The sequence below is a fragment of the Rhinoraja longicauda genome, chromosome 4 (genome assembly GCF_053455715.1).
Source record: "Rhinoraja longicauda isolate Sanriku21f chromosome 4, sRhiLon1.1, whole genome shotgun sequence".
In the NCBI taxonomy this organism is placed as follows: Eukaryota; Metazoa; Chordata; class Chondrichthyes; order Rajiformes; family Arhynchobatidae; genus Rhinoraja; species Rhinoraja longicauda.
The window spans coordinates 35,461,347-35,479,325 of record NC_135956.1 but is presented as its reverse complement, the minus strand read 5'-3'; the positions used below and the strand labels follow the sequence as shown (position 1 = coordinate 35,479,325).

The following is a 17,979-nucleotide window of genomic DNA, read 5'->3' as shown; positions in this document are numbered from 1 at the left end:
AAAATATTATCAACAAATATGAGAACAACTAGCTTGTATCATGTGCATCATTACAGCACACATTTTTGGATTTGCTCAGGGAAAGAAAAACATGAAACTTCTTTAAATTGTTGTTGCTGGCTGGCTGGCTATTCAGTTAAAATTAATATATTAAAATTAATATATTAATATTTTATCTTTACAATTACAATACAATCTTTACAATAATATTCATAAGAAAGTTTTTGCTCAATGCCAGTTCTTTGAAAGTATTATCCAGTTAGTCACTAGCATCATCTTAGTTCCTTAAAGCTCTATAATTTTTTTCCATCATGTTTGTTCAATTCCGTTTAATGTTGGAGATGTATTAGACAGCCAACACTAATAAATATATTCCTTTATTCGTCCCACACCGGGGAAATTTACATCTGTGTGTAGCATTTATCAATGTGCCACTAGTCACAGACCTCCAGCCAGAATAACCCCTTGCCACACAACCCTCTATCATCTGAGTAAGCCAGTTCTGAATCCAAAATACCAAGTTTTACCTCCTCTTCTTTTACCGAGGAGAAGGATATTGAATTATGTGAGGTAAGCGAAACAAGTAGAGTAATGATGGAAATTAGGAGGATTAAAGAAGAGGAGGTACGGACACTTTTGAAAAATATAAAAGTGGATAAGTCTCCAGGTCCTGATAGGATATTCCCCAGGACATTGAGGGAAGTTAGTGCAGAAATAGCAGGGGCTATGACGGAAATATTTCAAACGTCATTAGAAACGGGGATGGTGCCGGAAGATTGGCGCATTGCGCATGTTGTGCCTTTGTTTAAAAAAGGTTCTAAAAGTAAACCTAGCAATTATAGACCTATTAGTTTGACGTCTGTGGTGGGAAAATTAATGGAAAAGATACTTAGGGACAATATATATAATTATTTGGATAATCAAGGCCTGATTAGAAACAGTCAACATGGATTTGTGCCTGGAAGGTCATGTTTGACTAATCTTCTTGAATTTTTTGAAGAGGTTACCAGGGAAATTGATAAGGGCAAGGCTGTGGATGTTGTCTATATGGACTTCAGTAAGGCATTTGACAAGGTTCCACATGGAAGGTTGATTAAGAAGGTTAAATCGTTGGGTATTAATAGTGAGGTTGCAAGATGGATTCAACAATGGCTGAATGGGAGATACCAGAGGGTAACGGTTGACAATTGTATGTCAGGTTGGAGGCCAGTGTCTAGTGGAGTACCCCAAGGATCTGTGTTGGGTCCACTGTTGTTTGTCATTTACATTAATGACCTGGATGATGGTGTGGCAAATTGGATTAGTAAATATGCAGATGATACTAAGATAGGTGGGTAGTTGATAGTGAGGTAGATTTTCAAAGTCTACAGAGAGACTTGGGCCTTTTGGAAGGGTGGGCTGAAAGATGGCAGATGGAGTTTAATGCTGATAAGTGTGAGGTGCTGCATTTTGGTAGGACAAATCAAAATAGGACGTACAGGGTAAATGGTAGGGAATTGAGGAATGCAGTAGAACAGAGGGATCTGGGAATAACTGTGCATTGTTCCCTGAAGGTGGAATCTCATGTGGATAGGGTGGTGAAGAAGGCGTTTGGTATGCTTGCCTTTATAAATCAGAGCATCGAGTATAGAAGTTAAAATTGTACAGGGCATTGGTGAGGCTGAATCTGGAGTATGGTGTGCAGTTCTGGTCGCCAAATTATAGGAAGGATGTCGACAAAATGGAGAGGGTACAGAGGAGATTTACTAGAATGTTGCCTGGGTTTCAGCACTTAGGCTACAGAGAGAGGTTGAACAGGTTGGGTCTTTATTCTTTGGAGCGTAGAAGGTTGAGGGGGGACTTGATAGAGGTTTTAAAAATTTTGAGAGGGACGGATAGAGTTGACGTGGGTAGGCTTTTCCCTTTGAGAGTGGGGAAGATTCCAACAAGGGGACATAGCTTCAGAATTGAGGGACAAAGGTTTAGGGGTAACATGAGGGGGAACTTCTTTACTCAGAGGGTGGTGGCTGTATGGAATGGGCTTCCGGTGGAAGTGGTGGAGGCTGGCTCGATTTTATTATTTAAGAGTAAATTGGATAGGTATATGGATAGGAGGGGATTAGAGGGTTATGGTCTGAGTGCAGGTAGATGAGACTAGGTCAGGGAGAATGGTCGGCGTGGACTGGTAGGGCCGGACAGGCCTGTTTCCATGCTGTAGTTGTTGTATGTTATATATGTTAAGTCACTGTGGATCCCATGCATCTTAATTTTCTGGATCAGCCTTGGCAAGGCAAGTTTATTTATATAGCACATTTCAGCAACAAGGCAATTTAAATTGCTTTACATCTATATACTAAAACTCTCATTTGTTTGTTTGTTTGTTCCTGAACTACAGTCAAAATGGTACACGATAGCGTGACAATTTTAGGCCCACCTTACTCACCGTCGTCTCTTTGGTGCTAATGAAAGAGGTTTCATTGAAATCGGTGTTATATTTTTAAAGTTATTCACATTTTAAAGTTTAAATCTATCTCCGAGGGAGGGGGTGGAGGGAGGGGGGAGGGAGGGAGGATAAGGGGGGTTAAGGGGGATAGAGTGGGGGGGGAGGGGAAGTGGGGGAGGAGAGGGTGCTGCACTAATACAGGAGAGGTTTGGGCCCAATGGGTCCACTTGGTCTAGTAAAACATTAAAGAACAGTTAAAAGCAATTAAAAACAGTCATTAAAGAGAATAGAAAATAAAAACAAGCTAAAATAAAATAAGACAGGTATAAAATTCAAGAATATAAGTTACAGTGCAGTATAAGAAATGAATAATTATTTGAATTAATAAAAAATCATTTGATTTAATAAAAAACTCTACCATGAGGGACCTTGTCAAATACCATACTAAAGTCCATGTAGACTACTTGCACTGCCCTACCCTCATCAATCACCTTGGTCATTCCCCCAGAAAAGCTTTTCAACGATGTTTGTAAGATGTGATCTGCCCTGGGCAAAACTTTGCTGACCATCCCTAATTTATCCATTCCCTTCCAAATTCAAGTAAATCGTAAATGCACTGAATTGTTTTTGTTGAGAACCGTTGCAAGTACTCGAGTTATTATTAATTCAATATTTTCTCCTGAAAAGGCTGGAGAGTTATACTTTGGAGAAGCGGGGAATAATTGTCAACATTTATTATTTCCATCTTGAGTCATGTTGACTTTACTCCAGAAAGTGGCAGATTTCCTCTATCTTAACACTGAGCATTAATAATGCTGCATTATTTTCATCGTACATTTCAGGCTGTAAGTTGTGTATTTATCCACCAATGCACCAAACCATGAATGTGCAAAATAAGAGGTCTACACATTTTTAAAATTATAATTCATTTCAATGAGAGAATGTAAGATCAGTAGCTGATGTAAGATTTTTTTCTTTCAGGTACGAGCTTCGAATCAGATATTTACCAAAAGGTTTTCTGACTGAGTTCAGTGAAGATAAGCCTTCTTTAAATTTCTTTTATCAACAGGTGAGTTTGTAGCTCAAATGCTCATTTTATGCAGGGTAAAGTTGCTTGAATGACATTTGAGAATCTTGATAAGGTTACAGATTAAAAAGTTTAGAATTTAAGTGTAATTGCTGTGTTTCTTCCTCTCTGTTCTTGCATTACATGCTTTAAATAAGAGAAACAGATGTTCTTAACATTTCCTTGTCATTCCAGTATATTTAGTACAATAGAGATTCTCAGCCTCGTAGGTACATTGAGGTTTTGAGTACATTGATGTTTGAATTACTCAAGTTTTTCTAAGAATATGATATTTGTTTTAATTAAACAAAATATAATGAAGTGGGATAGCAAAATTTAAATGCATGCAAAATAGTGCATTTGGACTAGGGTAAGGTTATTGACTGTGGGCATCATTGATAGTTTGTGTCCAAAAGTCCTTTGTCTAACTAACAAAAATACCTTAACCATATAGCCAGTTTTGACATGAGACCAGTGGTGCCTTGGAATAGTCAAATTTAGAGTTAACTAAAGCATGTAAGAAAATCTCTGCAAAAGATAAATTAAGGCAAAGGGTTAAGTTGCGTGAGAGAGGTGGAGATGGAATGGCAGTGTAAATTTGTGGATGATTGGTCTGAAGCTCACCTTGGGTTACAATATAACATTAAGGCTTTGAAAAGCTTGGTTTGTCCTCAGACAGCTGCCAGAAGAACATTGGAGTCAGAAGTAAGAAATTTGACATTGTTTTCTTTTGGCTTCTCCAAGATTAAGAAATATTTTTTTTTCCATCAAGTACTAGATGTTGCGTAAGCAATCTGCCAGTTTAGAAACAGAATATACTGAGCTGTGCTCATGAGTAGACCTAGATATTGAGTGGCTACAAATGCTGTGTTTTCAAATGTTCCCAAGAGACAGTGTGTGGATAAGAAATGTACAGGAAACAAAGGGAATACATAATGGTCAGATGCAGCAAGGTTGTCGGTGGTTCGTTGGTTATAACTGGGTAGTCAGGAAGAGAACCAAATGAGTGTGATTCAATCTAGCTTTATGATGATGGAGTGGACGTGGAGGAGGATACAGGGCAAATGTGTTAGAGGCTGCAGACTATTCAAGAAGAATTGAGCTAGGTAGATTATGTGTCACAGTTGTGTAAAAGATTATTAGTGACATTAAGAAGCATTTCAGTACCACAGCTTGTGCAGAAACCAATATCTAATTTTTGTGGACTTTGGCTATTACCATCAATACCAGAATTTATTGGCCCATTCATAATTGGCCTTGTTAAACTCTCATTAGACCAATGCAATTTGTATTTTGCAGATAGTTGCAAAGTGCAGTTAAGTAGATCATGATACTTCTCAGCTACAATGGATTGATGAGACATTTGTAAGACACAAGGGTGTGGAATTTGCAGAGCATCTTTAAGTGTGGCCCGGGACCCTAAATTATGTAGGTTACAGGTTTGGCAGTACTTTTCAACAACTATTGAGAAGTTGCTGCAGTTCTATTCCAGACAATGCACAGAACAGCCATTATGCCTATCAGAGCCAAATATATGTTTAATGAACTGATGGAGTGCCAGTCAAATGGGATTGATCCTGGATGATGTAAATGATTGTAATCATGCATTGTCTTTCTGCTGAATAGATAGCACGCAACAAAAGCTTTTCAGTGTACTTCGGTACACATGACAATAATAAACTAATCCAGATGATGTCAGGCTTCTTGAATGTTTTTAACCTACACTGTTAATTATGTTTACCTCTTGCATTTACCTGCAGTAATTTGGATCTCTTGAACCAGCATTGCCTTTCTCCCCCTCTATTTCCTTCTCCATGTGTCTCTGCATTTCAATAGATTGACTGTGATTGATAAACCTTCCCTCGTGTCAGCACAACTGCTTATGTTTTATCCCACTCAACCTCTGCTAATGCTCAGACCCCAAGTCATGGGAACATCCTCATAAATGTGTGGGGCTTTTAAGATTTCCACACCATATTGAAATATAATCAAAATCATTTGTTAGGTGAAAGATCCATCTTCAAACCTCCGTTCCAATGAAAGATCTTTGACCTGAACAATTAGCATCTCTTTTCACAGATGCAAACTTACCAGCATTTTCTGTTTTTATTTCAGATTTCCTGCATCTACAGCTTTGGAGGGATTTTCAGGAATAATTTTTAATCATTTGAATATGACTGCCTTATTAACGTTTTTATATTTCACCTCTGATTAAATAGACTTTACGTAGAAAACATAGAAAATAGGTGCAGGAGTAGGCCATTCGGCCCTTCAAGCCAGCACCGCCATTAAATATGATCATACCTGATCATCCAAAATCAGTACCCCGCTCCTGCTTTCTCCCAATATCCCTTGATCCCGTTAGCTCTAAGAGCTTCAGCTCAGCTGGATATTTAATATAGATTGTATCAGTACATAATCAAATGATCTAAAGAAAAACTGATGGAAATATATAATCAATCATTCACTCAATTTTAGTTTAGCTTGTGTTATTTTAATGCTAGGTCAAGAATGATTATATGATGGACATAGCTGATCAAGTGGACCAAGATATTGCACTGAAACTAGGATGCCTTGAGATCCGGTAAGCCCATTTTGGACAACCTTGCCAATGCAGGTAAACTTTAAGTAGCTTTTGACTTTAGAGATATCGGCATGTCACTTAATATTATGGATATGTTAGAAAACAAAGAAAAATAGGTGCAGGAGTAGGCTATTCGGCCCTTCGAGCCAGCACCACCATTCAATATGATCATGGTTGATCATTTAAGTCAGTACCCCGTTCCTGCTTTTTCCCCATATCCCTTGATTCCTTTAGCCCCAACAGCTAAATCTAACTCTCTTGAAAACATCCAGTGAATTGGCCACCACTGCCTTCTGTGGCACAGAATTCCACAGATTCACAACTCCCTGGGTGAAGAAGTTTTTCCTCATCTCAGTCCTAAATGACCTACCCCTTATTCTTAAACTGCGACCCCTGGTTCCAGACTCCCCCACCATCGGGAACATTTTTCCTGCATCTAGCCTGTCCAATCCTTTAAGAATTTTATATGTTTCTTTAAGATCCCTTCTCATCCTAAATTCTAGTGAATTTAATATTATGGAAATGTTAACACAAAAATAATTCAATAGCTATCTTTTGTAAGAGCATGCATGCCTTTTGGAATACCTTCTCTTTCCCAACTTCCAACAGTTCCCCAAAACACTATTTTGTCACCCGATGACTTTTATCTCTGGCTTTTTGTATTATTCAAATCTGGTAACAGTAAGTAGAGTGTTTTAGGCTGCATTACTCCTTGGTAATTTTAGAAGTAAGCATAATTCATAAACCATGCATTGGCTTGTCTAAGTTGGCAAGGAGTTTGTATAAAAAATGGAAGAAATGATTTTTAAAGTATCTCATCAAGTGAACTATAGAGTTTTTAGAGTTTGTCTTTTGTGGGGTTTTTTTCTGTAGTTGCATGAGGAATTTTGGAGTAGGATCAGGTCAGGCAACTATTTGACAATGACTTGACTTAATTGCATTTTTTTGTTTTAAAATAGGAGATTCTATAGAGAAATGCGGGGAAATGCCTTGGAAAAGAAATCCAATTATGAATTGCTGGAGTGAGTAGTTTTGTTCGAACTTGCTGTATTTCTATTTGTGATTGTTCATTTGACTGTGTGAGCAATTGATTTGCTTTGTACAAAACTATTTTGCATAGAATACTTCATAATTATTTCCTTATGTATGCTTATATATGCGAAGATATCACTTTGAATTATTTAATATAAATTGTAAATCTAAAACAAGAGTGCTGGACTAACTCAGCTGGTCAAGCAGCATTTGTGGAGGGATAGGATAGGTCACGCTTCGGGTCTGGACCCTTTATTGGGTGCTGCCTGACCGGCTGAATAATGCAGCACTTTGTGTTTTGCTCAAGATTCCAGCATCTGCAGTTCCTTAAAAATTAAGCTTCATGTTTTAAGACCCAGTATTTGTTAAATGTATATAAGGGAAGCAAATGCTTTTGTAAAATCATAGTACGGTACTCCAAACACTGGGAACCAAAATACAAACAGAAAACGCTGGGTCTATATGGCAGATTAAGCAACATCACAGGAGTGAGAAAAATACTTCCATGTGAGTTATGTGTGGCATAATAATAAATAATTTAGCATTAATATTTATGTTGCAGAAACATCCCATTTATTCTGTACCAATACCAATATATAACATATATAACATATAACAACTACAGCATGGAAACAGGCCTGTCCGGCCCTACCAGTCCACGCCAACCATTCTCCCTGACCTAGTCTCATCTACCTGCACTCAGACCATAACCCTCTAATCCCCTCCTATCCATATACCTATCCAATTTACTCTTAAATAATAAAATCGAGCCAGCCTCCACCACTTCCACCGGAAGCCCATTTTATCCTCCTTCCTTGTTTCCCCATTTTACCTAGCTTTCTTTTAAATACTGCAACAAACAATCTGTTGGAGGATCAGGTCGAGTAATATTTGTGTGGGCGGGAGGTCTCAGATGTGCGATAAAATCAATATTTGGTGTACAATACCGTAATTGTCAGAAAAATACACTATTATTTTATTGATCAAATTTGATTTAGTTTATTTCTAGTGATATAATTTTAATGGTGAAATGTTCATTCTGTGAAATTCAATAAATTTCTCCCTAATAGGTGACTTAAACCTGCATACGGTCCAGTTTTGCATTTTGTGCTCCAGTTGATCAGCACCCTAAGCCTTTACCAGGATAGCTTTTAGCAACTAAATGATAGACTACAGGACATTATTCATGAACGAATAAAGGTCAGGTTGATTATTTGGAAAAGAGATCAAATTACCATATATTAGATATGCTCACTAATTAGAAAGTTCAAAGGCCTACAGAGTGGTTTAGACATGCATTCAAATGTTATACTCAATAGATTTCGACAGACAAGTTGCCTTGTATTAAGCCGATTTACTAAACAAACATGAGTGGAAGATGAACATTCATGTAAATGGCGTGGGTGTTGAAACAGTGTATGTTAATAGTGCTTAACTAACTTAGAGGGCAGGGAATCTACAACTAAGCATTCCTCGGATATGGTGCCCAAGATTGCTCACAATATTCCAAATGCGGCCTTAACAGCACCTTATAGAGCCTCAACATTACATCCCAGTTTTTGTATACAAGCCCTCTTGAAATAAATGCGAGCATCGAGTTTGCTTTCTTTACTACCGATTCGACTTGCAGATTAACATTTTGGGAATCTTGCACCAGTACTCCCAAGTCCCTTTGCATCTCCGATTTCTGGATTCTCACCCCATTTAGAAAATAGTCTACGCCTTTATTCCTACTACCAAAATGCATGACTCCACACTTTGCTACATTATATTCCATCTGTCACTTCTCTGCCCACTCTTCCAACCTGTCCAAGTCCTTCTGCAGAGTCCCTGCTTGCTCTATACTACCTGCCCCTCTACCGATTTTTGTATCATCCGCAAATTTGCCACAAAGCCAATCCCCTCGTCCAAATCATTAATATACAGTGCCCTCCATAATGTTTCTGACAAAGACCCATCATTTATTTATTTGCCTCTGTACTCCACAATTTGAGATTTGTAATAGAAAAAATCACATGTGGTTAAAGGGCCTGTCCCACTTAGGCGATTTTTTAGGCGACTGCTGGCGACTGTCAAAGTGGTAGCAGATTGGCAAAATTTTCTTTTACCCTACGACAATGACCACGACAATGCCTGTAATGATCCTGATCTGATAAGGGGACTAGAGGTAAAAGAGCCATTAGGAGGCAGTGATCACAACATGATAAGTTTTACTCTGCAAATGGAAAGGCAGAAGGGAAAATCGGAAGTGTCGGTATTACAGTATAGCAAAGGGGATTACAGAGGCATGAGGCGGGAGCTGGCCAAAATTGATTGGAAGGAGGCCCTAGCAGGGAAGACGGTAGAACAGCAATGGCAGGTATTCCTGGGAATAATGCAGAGGTTGCAGGATCAATTTATTCCAAAGAGGTGGAAAGACTCTAAGGGGAGTAAGAGACACCTGTGGCTGACAAGGGAAGTCAGGGACAGCATAAAAATTAAGGAGAGGAAGTATAACATAGCAAAGAAGAGTGGGAAGACAGAGGATTGGGACTCTTTTAAAGAGCAACAAAAGTTAACTAAAAAGGCAATACGGGGAGAAAAGATGAGGTACGAGGGTAAACTAGCCAATAATATAAAGGAGGATAGCAAAAGTTTTTTTAGGTACGTGAAGAGGAAAAAAATAGTCAAGGCAAATGTGGGTCCCTTGAAGACAGAAGCAGGGGAATTTATTATGGGGAACAAAGAAATGGCAGACGAGTTAAACCGTTACTTTGGATCTGTCTTCACTGAGGAAGATACACACAATCTCCCAAATGTTCTAGGGGCCGGAGAACCTAGGGTGATGGAGGAACTGAAGGAAATCCACATTAGGCAGGAAATGGTTTTGGGTAGACTGATGGGACTGAAGGCTGATAAATCCCCAGGGCCTGATGGTCTGCATCCCAGAGTACTTAAGGAGGTGGCTCTAGAAATAGTGGAAGCATTGGAGATCATTTTTCAATGTTCTATAGATTCAGGATCAGTTCCTGTGGATTGGAGGATAGCAAATGTTATCCCACTTTTTAAGAAAGGAGGGAGAGAGAAAACGGGTAATTATAGACCAGTTAGTCTGACATCAGTGGTGGGGAAGATGCTGGAGTCAATTATAAAAGACGAAATTGCTGAGCATTTGGATAGCAGTAACGGGATCATTCCGAGTCAGCATGGATTTACGAAGGGGAAATCATGCTTGACAAATCTACTGGAATTTTTTGAGGATGTAACTAGGAAAATTGACAAGGGAGAGTCAGTGGATGTGGTGTACCTCGACTTTCAGAAAGCCTTCGACAAGGTCCCACATAGGAGATTAGTGGGCAAAATTAGGGCACATGGTATTGGGGGTAGGGTACTGACATGGATAGAAAATTGGTTGACAGACAGAAAGCAAAGAGTGGGGATAAATGGGTCCCTTTCGGAATGGCAGGCAGTGACCAGTGGGGTACCGCAAGGTTCGGTGCTGGGACCCCAGCTATTTACGATATACATTAATGACTTAGACGAAGGGATTAAAAGTACCATTAGCAAATTTGCAGATGATACTAAGTTGGGGGGTAGTGTGAATTGTGAGGAAGATGCAATAAGGCTGCAGGGTGACTTGGACAGGTTGTGTGAGTGGGCGGATACATGGCAGATGCAGTTTAATGTAGATAAGTGTGAGGTTATTCACTTTGGAAGTAAGAATAGAAAGGCAGATTATTATCTGAATGGTGTCAAGTTAGGAGGAGGGGGAGTTCAACGAGATCTGGGTGTCCTAGTGCATCAGTCAATGAAAGGAAGCATGCAGGTACAGCAGGCAGTGAAGAAAGCCAATGGAATGTTGGCCTTCGTAACAAGAGGAGTTGAGTATAGGAGCAAAGAGGTCCTTCTACAGTTGTACCGGGCCCTGGTGAGACCGCACCTGGAGTACTGTGTGCAGTTTTGGTCTCCAAATTTGAGGAAGGATATTCTTGCTATGGAGGGCGTGCAGCGTAGGTTCACTAGGTTAATTCCCGGAATGGCGGGACTGTCGTATGTTGAAAGGTTGGAGCGATTGGGCTTGTATACACTGGAATTTAGAAGGATGAGGGGGGATCTTATTGAAACATATAAGATAATTAGGGGATTGGACACATTAGAGGCAGGAAACATGTTCCCAATGTTGGGGGAGTCCAGAACAAGGGGCCACAGTTTAAGAATAAGGGGTAGGCCATTTAGAACGGAGTTGAGGAAGAACTTTTTCAGTCAGAGGGTGGTGAAGGTGTGGAATTCTCTGCCTCAGAAGGCAGTGGAGGCCAGTTCGTTGGATGCTTTCAAGAGAGAGCTGGATAGAGCTCTTAAGGATAGCGGAGTGAGGGGGTATGGGGAGAAGGCAGGAACGGGGTACTGATTGAGAGTGATCAGCCATGATCGCATTGAATGGCGGTGCTGGCTCGAAGGGCTGAATGGCCTACTCCTGCACCTATTGTCTATTGTCTATTGAGTCAGGTCGATACAAGTTACTTTTTTTGTGAAACTAGCACCTGGCTAAGAGATGACACCGTCTTCGGAAACATCGCAAAATTCCCAAGCTTACCTGACCGTCAAACTGTCGCCTCCAATCTACCTGTCAAATGTCCTGACGGTAAATAAATTGGTTAAACAAAACTATCTTCTGGTATCTTCAAATGCCTTTTCTTAATTTAATATTACGTGCATCTAAATGCATCTGCGATAACCTAGCAAACCTGGGGACAGCATGCGACAGCGCCCGCAATAAGCTATGATACCTGGCGACAAGCCAGCTGTCGGCGAGAAATTTCTATCTGGAAATTTTTTCCGCAACGCGCCGAGATCCGCTACGATTAATTGAAGACTCACGATCATGCCCGCGACACCTCGGCGAACGTTCGGCGATTGCCTAGTCGCCGGCAGTCGCCTTAAAATCGCCTAAGTGGGACACATTGTCAGATTTTAATAAAGGCCATCTTTATACATTTTGGTTTCACCATGTAGAAATTATAACTGTTTATACATCCCCCCCACACATTTTCAGGGCACCATAACGTTTGAGACACAACGATGTCATGTAAATGAAAGTAGTCATGTTTAGTATTTTGTTGCATATCCTTTGCATGCAATGACTGCTTGTAGTCTGCGATTCATGGACATCAGTTGCTGGGTGTCTTCGCTGGTGATGCTCTGCCAGGCCTGTATTGCAGCCAACTTTAACTTATGCTTGTTATGAGCGCTAGTCCCCTTCAGTTTTCTCTTCAGCATATAAAAGGCATGCTCAACTGGGTTCAGATCAGGTGATTGACTTGGCCACTTAAGAATTGACCATTTTGTAAACTCCTTTGTTGCATTAGCAGTATGTTTGGGATAATTTTCTTGCTGTAGAATGAACCGCCAGCCAATGAGTTTTGAGGCATTTGCTTGAACTTGAGCAGATAGGATGTGTCTATACACTTCAGAATTCATTATGCTACTACCATCAGCAGTTGTATCATCAATGGAGATAAGTGAGCCAGTACCTTCAGCAGCCATACATACCCAGGCCATAACACCACCGTGTTTCACAGATGAGGTGGTATGCTTTGGATCTTGGGCAGTTCCTTCTCTCCTCCAAACATTGCTCTTGCCATCACTCTGATATAAGTTAATCTTCGTCTCATCTGTCCGCAAGACCTTTTTCCAGAACTGTGGTTGCTCTTTTAAGTACTTCTTGGCAAACTTTAACCCGGCCATCCTATTTTTGCAGCTAACCAGGGTTTGAATCTTGCAGTGTAGCCTCTGTATTTCTGTTCATGAAGTCTTCTGCGGACAGTGGTCATTGACAAATCCACACCTGACTCCTGAAGAGTGTTTCTGATCTGTCGGACAGGTGTTTGGGGATTTTTCTTTATTATAGAGAGAATTCTCCTGTCATCAGCTGTGGAGGTCTTCCTTAGCCTGCCAGTCCCTTTGCGATTAGTAAGCTCACCAGTGCTCTCTTTCTTCTTAATGATGTTCCAAACAGTTGATTTTGGTAAGCCTAAGGTTTGTCTGATGTCTCCAACAGTTTTTTTCTTGTTTCTCAATCTCATAATGGCTTCTTTGAGTTTCATTGGCACAACTTTGGTCCTGATAAACACCAATAAAAGTTTCCAAAGGTGACAGAAAGACTGGAGGAAAGACTAGGAGGAGAGCTCTCTGATACCTGCATTAAGGAGGCAATTAAACACATCTGAGCAATTACAAACGCCTGTGAAGCCATGTGTCCCAAACATTATGGTGCCCTGAAATGGGGGGAGTATGTATAAACACAGCTGTAATTTCTACATGGTAAAACCAAAATGTATAAAAACGGCCTTTTAATAAAATCTGACAATGTGCACTTTAACCACGTGTGATTTTTCCTATTACAAATCTCAAATTGTGGAGTACAGAGGCAAATAAATAAATGATGGGTTTTTGTCCCAAACATTATGGAGGCCATTGTACAATGTGAAGAGTAGCGGCCCCAGCACCGACCCTTGCGGAACTCCACTAGTCACTGGCAGCCAACCAGAAAAAACTCCCTTTATTGCCACTCTTTGTCTTCTGCCATCCTGCCAACCTGCTATCCATGCTAGTGTCTGCCCTTTGATTCCGTGGGCTCTCATCTTCCTGAGCAGCCTTACTTGTGGCGCCTTATCAAAGGCTTTCTGAAAATCTAAGTAAGCAACATCTATTAAGTCTCCTTTGTCTCTTCTGCTATTTACTACTTCAAAGAATTCCAGCAAATTTGTCAAGCAAGACCTCCCCTTCACAAAACCATGCTGACTATGGCCTATTTTATTGTGAACTTCTAAGTACTCTGTAACCTCATCCTTTATAATGGACTCAAAAATCTTACCAACCACCGAAGTCAGACTAACCGGCCGAGAGTTCCCACTATTCTGCCTTGCTTCCTTTTTGTGCAGCGGGGTAATATAGGTAATTTTCCAATCAATCTAGGATTTAGTGAGGTGTGGGAGGGAATAAAAGATTAGTCATGATCTCATTAAATGGTGGAGCATGCATGAGGGACCGAGTGGTCTATTCCTGATTTCCCTTTCATTTGATTTAGATTTCTGTTAAACATGTCTTTATTGTTATCATCGGGGTAATGACTTTAAAACATTGGTGGAGTTTAATCTGAGCAAGTGTGAGATTTTGCACTTTGGGTGGTCAAATGTAAACAGAAAGTATAAAATTAGTGGCAGGACTCTTAACAGCATTGATTTTCAAGGGGATTTTTGTGTCCAAGTCGATAGCTCCCTTAAAGTAAGAACACAAGTACATAGTGGTAAAGAATGTATAACCTATGCTTACCTTCATTGGTCTGGGCATTGAATGTAAGAGTCAGGGATTCTTGTTGCAGGTTTATTCAGCTTTGGTTAGGCAGTATTTGGAGTATTATAAATGGTTCTGGTTGCTACATTACAAGAAAGATGTGGAGGTTTTAGAGAGGGTGCAGATGTTTACTTGGATGCTGCCTGGATTTGAGGGTATGAGCTCAAAGAAGAGGTTAGTACACTGGAGCATCAGAAGCTGAGGGGAAACCTGACAGAAGTTTATAAAATGATGAGAGGCATACATAGTGTAGACAGTCAGAACATTTTTCCCAGGGTGTAAATGTCAAATATTAGAGATGATAGCTTAAAGCTGAAAGAGGGGAAGTTTAAAGAAGGGATGTAGAGCAAGTTTTTACATGCAAAGAGTGGTCGGGGGCTGGAACGCTCTGCCAGGAGTGGTAGTGGAAGCAGATACAATATTGCCATTTAAGAGACTTTTAGATATGCAGGTGAATATGCAGGGAATTGAGGGATATGGATGAAATATAGGCCAGTATTATGCTTGTCTACCTGTTTGCATGGCGTCCTGTGTGTTAACTTTCATTTTTGCCTATATGGTCACTCAGGTGTCTGGGAAAACTCACAGCTTTCAATCTCTGATCAAAACTTTTAAAGTTATTAGCCACATTAGAATTTCACTAAGATGTTAAATACCTAATGTTTGATTAAAAGTATTAATATGCAGCTCATTGACACACTATCTGTCAAAACTTGTGAAGCTCTAAGACTGTTTCTGAAATGTAATTTGAAGGATATGTTTTAACACACAATTTATCATGTGAATCGTGTATAAAGTTGTTGAAGAAACAACATTGGATAAATGTTGAACATTGAAGGTGTTGCATAATTGATTCAAAAATAGATTAACTTGCTGTAATTTGTACCAGTCTGATCTGGTAGTTTGCCAGTTAGCTGATTTTTTTTGTGTGCATTAAACTTGCTTTCACACTCCACCAGCAGATGGTTCTACAACTTGTGGTTAAATGTTCTGCCTGAAGCTGACCTACTGATGCTAGGATGTCAGATGTCAAAGCTTTCTTTCATTTTATATGGATCTTTCCACATGGCTTTTGAAAATGCATATGTTCCAGCATTTGGTGAACATCTTGGTATTTAATCATAAGTTGTGCATGGGTGCATTTGCTCAGGGTTTTCACAAGATACTGAATAAAGATTGAAGTTTTCAAGGTTCACCATATAAAAACTTTTACCAATGCTACATCCATAAATTATTATAAAGGATGATTATTTGCAAGCAAAAACCATTTCATCTTTATAACAGATTTTGGCTGTTAACAGTGCTTTAGAAAAAGGAATATTCCATTTCCTGAGGCACAAGTTTGAATCTCACCATAGCACCTAGGGAATTTAAATTTAAGTACTTAAAGCTAGAATTTGAAATGAAAAGTGAGCCACTCACGCATTTATGAAAAAAACCCCATCTGATGAGATCCTTGAGGGAGGAAATTAACCTTCCTTACTCAAATCTGGCTAATGTGGTAACTTGATGGGAGAGATTCTCAGTGCAGGAGTAGAGTTGGATAATCTATGCCCAGTGACCATTTTGAAACAAAACATTTAAAGCAATATATTGGCATTAGAAGTTGGATAACATATATTTGCAAACTATATTTGTCTATCTTTGCAAACCATTGTCTCCTCTGCGAGAACCGTCCCAGTTTTCTGCTTTATAATCTGTTCCATCTGGTTAAAATATTTTATGCAATCTTACCAAGCCCCCCAGGAAAAACTTTCCTATATCAATAACCTGTGCAGGCAAAATTAGGCACAATCGGCTCCACAGGTTGTGCGGATTTCACAGGCGAGTATTACCAGGGTGAGTATTACCAAGACGACTCCATTGCCAGCGTGAGGCCAGAGGCCAAATGGAGGAACCGCACCTCATATCCCACTTGGATAGCTTATAACCCAACAGTATGAACATTGAATTCTCCAATTTTGGGTGAATAGCCTAAAAACACCTTCCCGCCTTGGATCTGTCATGCACATCATCTCAATTTCAGCTAATCTCAGCATTTTATCTTGTTTCTACATATTTCTTGACTGAGTCATTCCTCTGCAGTTCTAAAACTCTTTCATTCCCTCCTTTTATCATTAGAATAGAATAGAATAGCCTTTATTGTTATATGATAACAATTAAAGTGCCCGCGAAGCACAGAGTGGTCGGTGTTACAAATATTAATTAAAGACAGTCACAATCTTCCTGGGATCAGAATCTTCTCACGGCTCGTCCCACTTGGACATGTTGAGAACTTTGTCGCGCCCCAGTCCAGTGGTCTCTCTTGCTCCTCTAGTATCTTTGGTCTGCACTGACCAATTCACAAAATATTTCCACAGACCCCAGCCTCCCTGAGACTGGTTACACAATTTACCACAGACCCCACTTTCCTCCCGGGAAACTAGTTTAACGTAGTCTGCACTGAACAATTCACAAAAATTTACCATAGACCCCACTTTCCTCTCCAGGAAACTAGTTTAATGTAGTCTGCACTGACCAATTCACAAAACATTACCACACACCCCAGCCTCCCTGAGACTGGTTACACAATTTGAACTGTCCAATTCATAAAACTTACTTCTCTAATAGACACGGACCCCAGCCTCCTTGAGACTGGTGACACAATTTGAACTCTCCAATTCATAAAACTTACTTAATACTCCAACCTCCCTGAGACTGGTTGCACAATTTGAACTGACCAATTCATAAAACTTTCTTACCCGGTGTTGTCTTCTATGTCGATCTCGGCAGGGAACGAGAACTACCTCAGACAAGGGACCACGGTGTTCCCGGGAACTTGCTCGGGAGTTCAGACTCAATGGATCCGATAGTGCACTTTACTCCCTTCGAGGTCCCGGTAGACCGCAGCCGCTTGCTCAGTCGTCGGAGATGGTCCCAGCGAGATCCTGCCAATGTTAAAGTACTAATGAGTTTGGATATACAATATGATATATAAGGACCTCGGGATTATTAAGTAACAGAGGAATCTTGCAAGTGCAAAAAGCTTGAAGGTGACAGAATAGATAGATAACCAGGTTATAAAGGCATTGGGATACTGGCCTTTGTTTGTTGGGCAATGAATATAAGAGCAGGGAGATTATGTGCCAATTGTATAAAATGTTGGTCAGACTATAAAATGCATCACACCATAGAAACAACGTGATAGTGCTAGATAGTGCCTGGGAAGGTGCGTTTTTGTTATGACGAGAGACTAGAGAGACTAGGTTTGTTTTATCTGGAGCAGAGGAGGTTCAGAGATTGAGGTATGTCAAATGATGGCTGGTATAGATGGGGTAGACGGCAGGAAAAGTTTCCTCACATCAGAAGTAGAAAAAAACTAGATGACATGGAATTATGTGAGGAGTTTTGAAGGAGTTTAAAGGGAGTTTGAGGGGATTTACTTTTTTTACCCAGTTTGTAGTGAGTACCTGGAATGCACTGCCCGAGAGAATGGTAGAGGCAGATGAACACTTGAATCCCCCTGGCGTTGAAATATTGCAGGCCAAGTGCTGAAAGATGGGA

At 40.1% G+C, this 17,979-nt stretch overlaps 1 protein-coding gene across 25 annotated transcripts in view; it reads left to right on the top strand.

Moving 5' to 3' along the window:
• Positions 1 to 17,979, top strand: part of LOC144592691 (focal adhesion kinase 1) — a 359,949-nt gene that overhangs the window by 175,306 nt on the left and 166,664 nt on the right. For all 25 annotated transcript variants that reach the window (XM_078397517.1, XM_078397532.1, XM_078397534.1 and 22 more), the window contains 3 exons: positions 3,404 to 3,491; positions 5,993 to 6,072; positions 7,032 to 7,094. In XM_078397517.1, the coding sequence (XP_078253643.1) occupies positions 3,404 to 3,491; positions 5,993 to 6,072; positions 7,032 to 7,094 (231 nt within the window). The remainder of the gene's footprint in view (positions 1 to 3,403; positions 3,492 to 5,992; positions 6,073 to 7,031; positions 7,095 to 17,979) is intronic.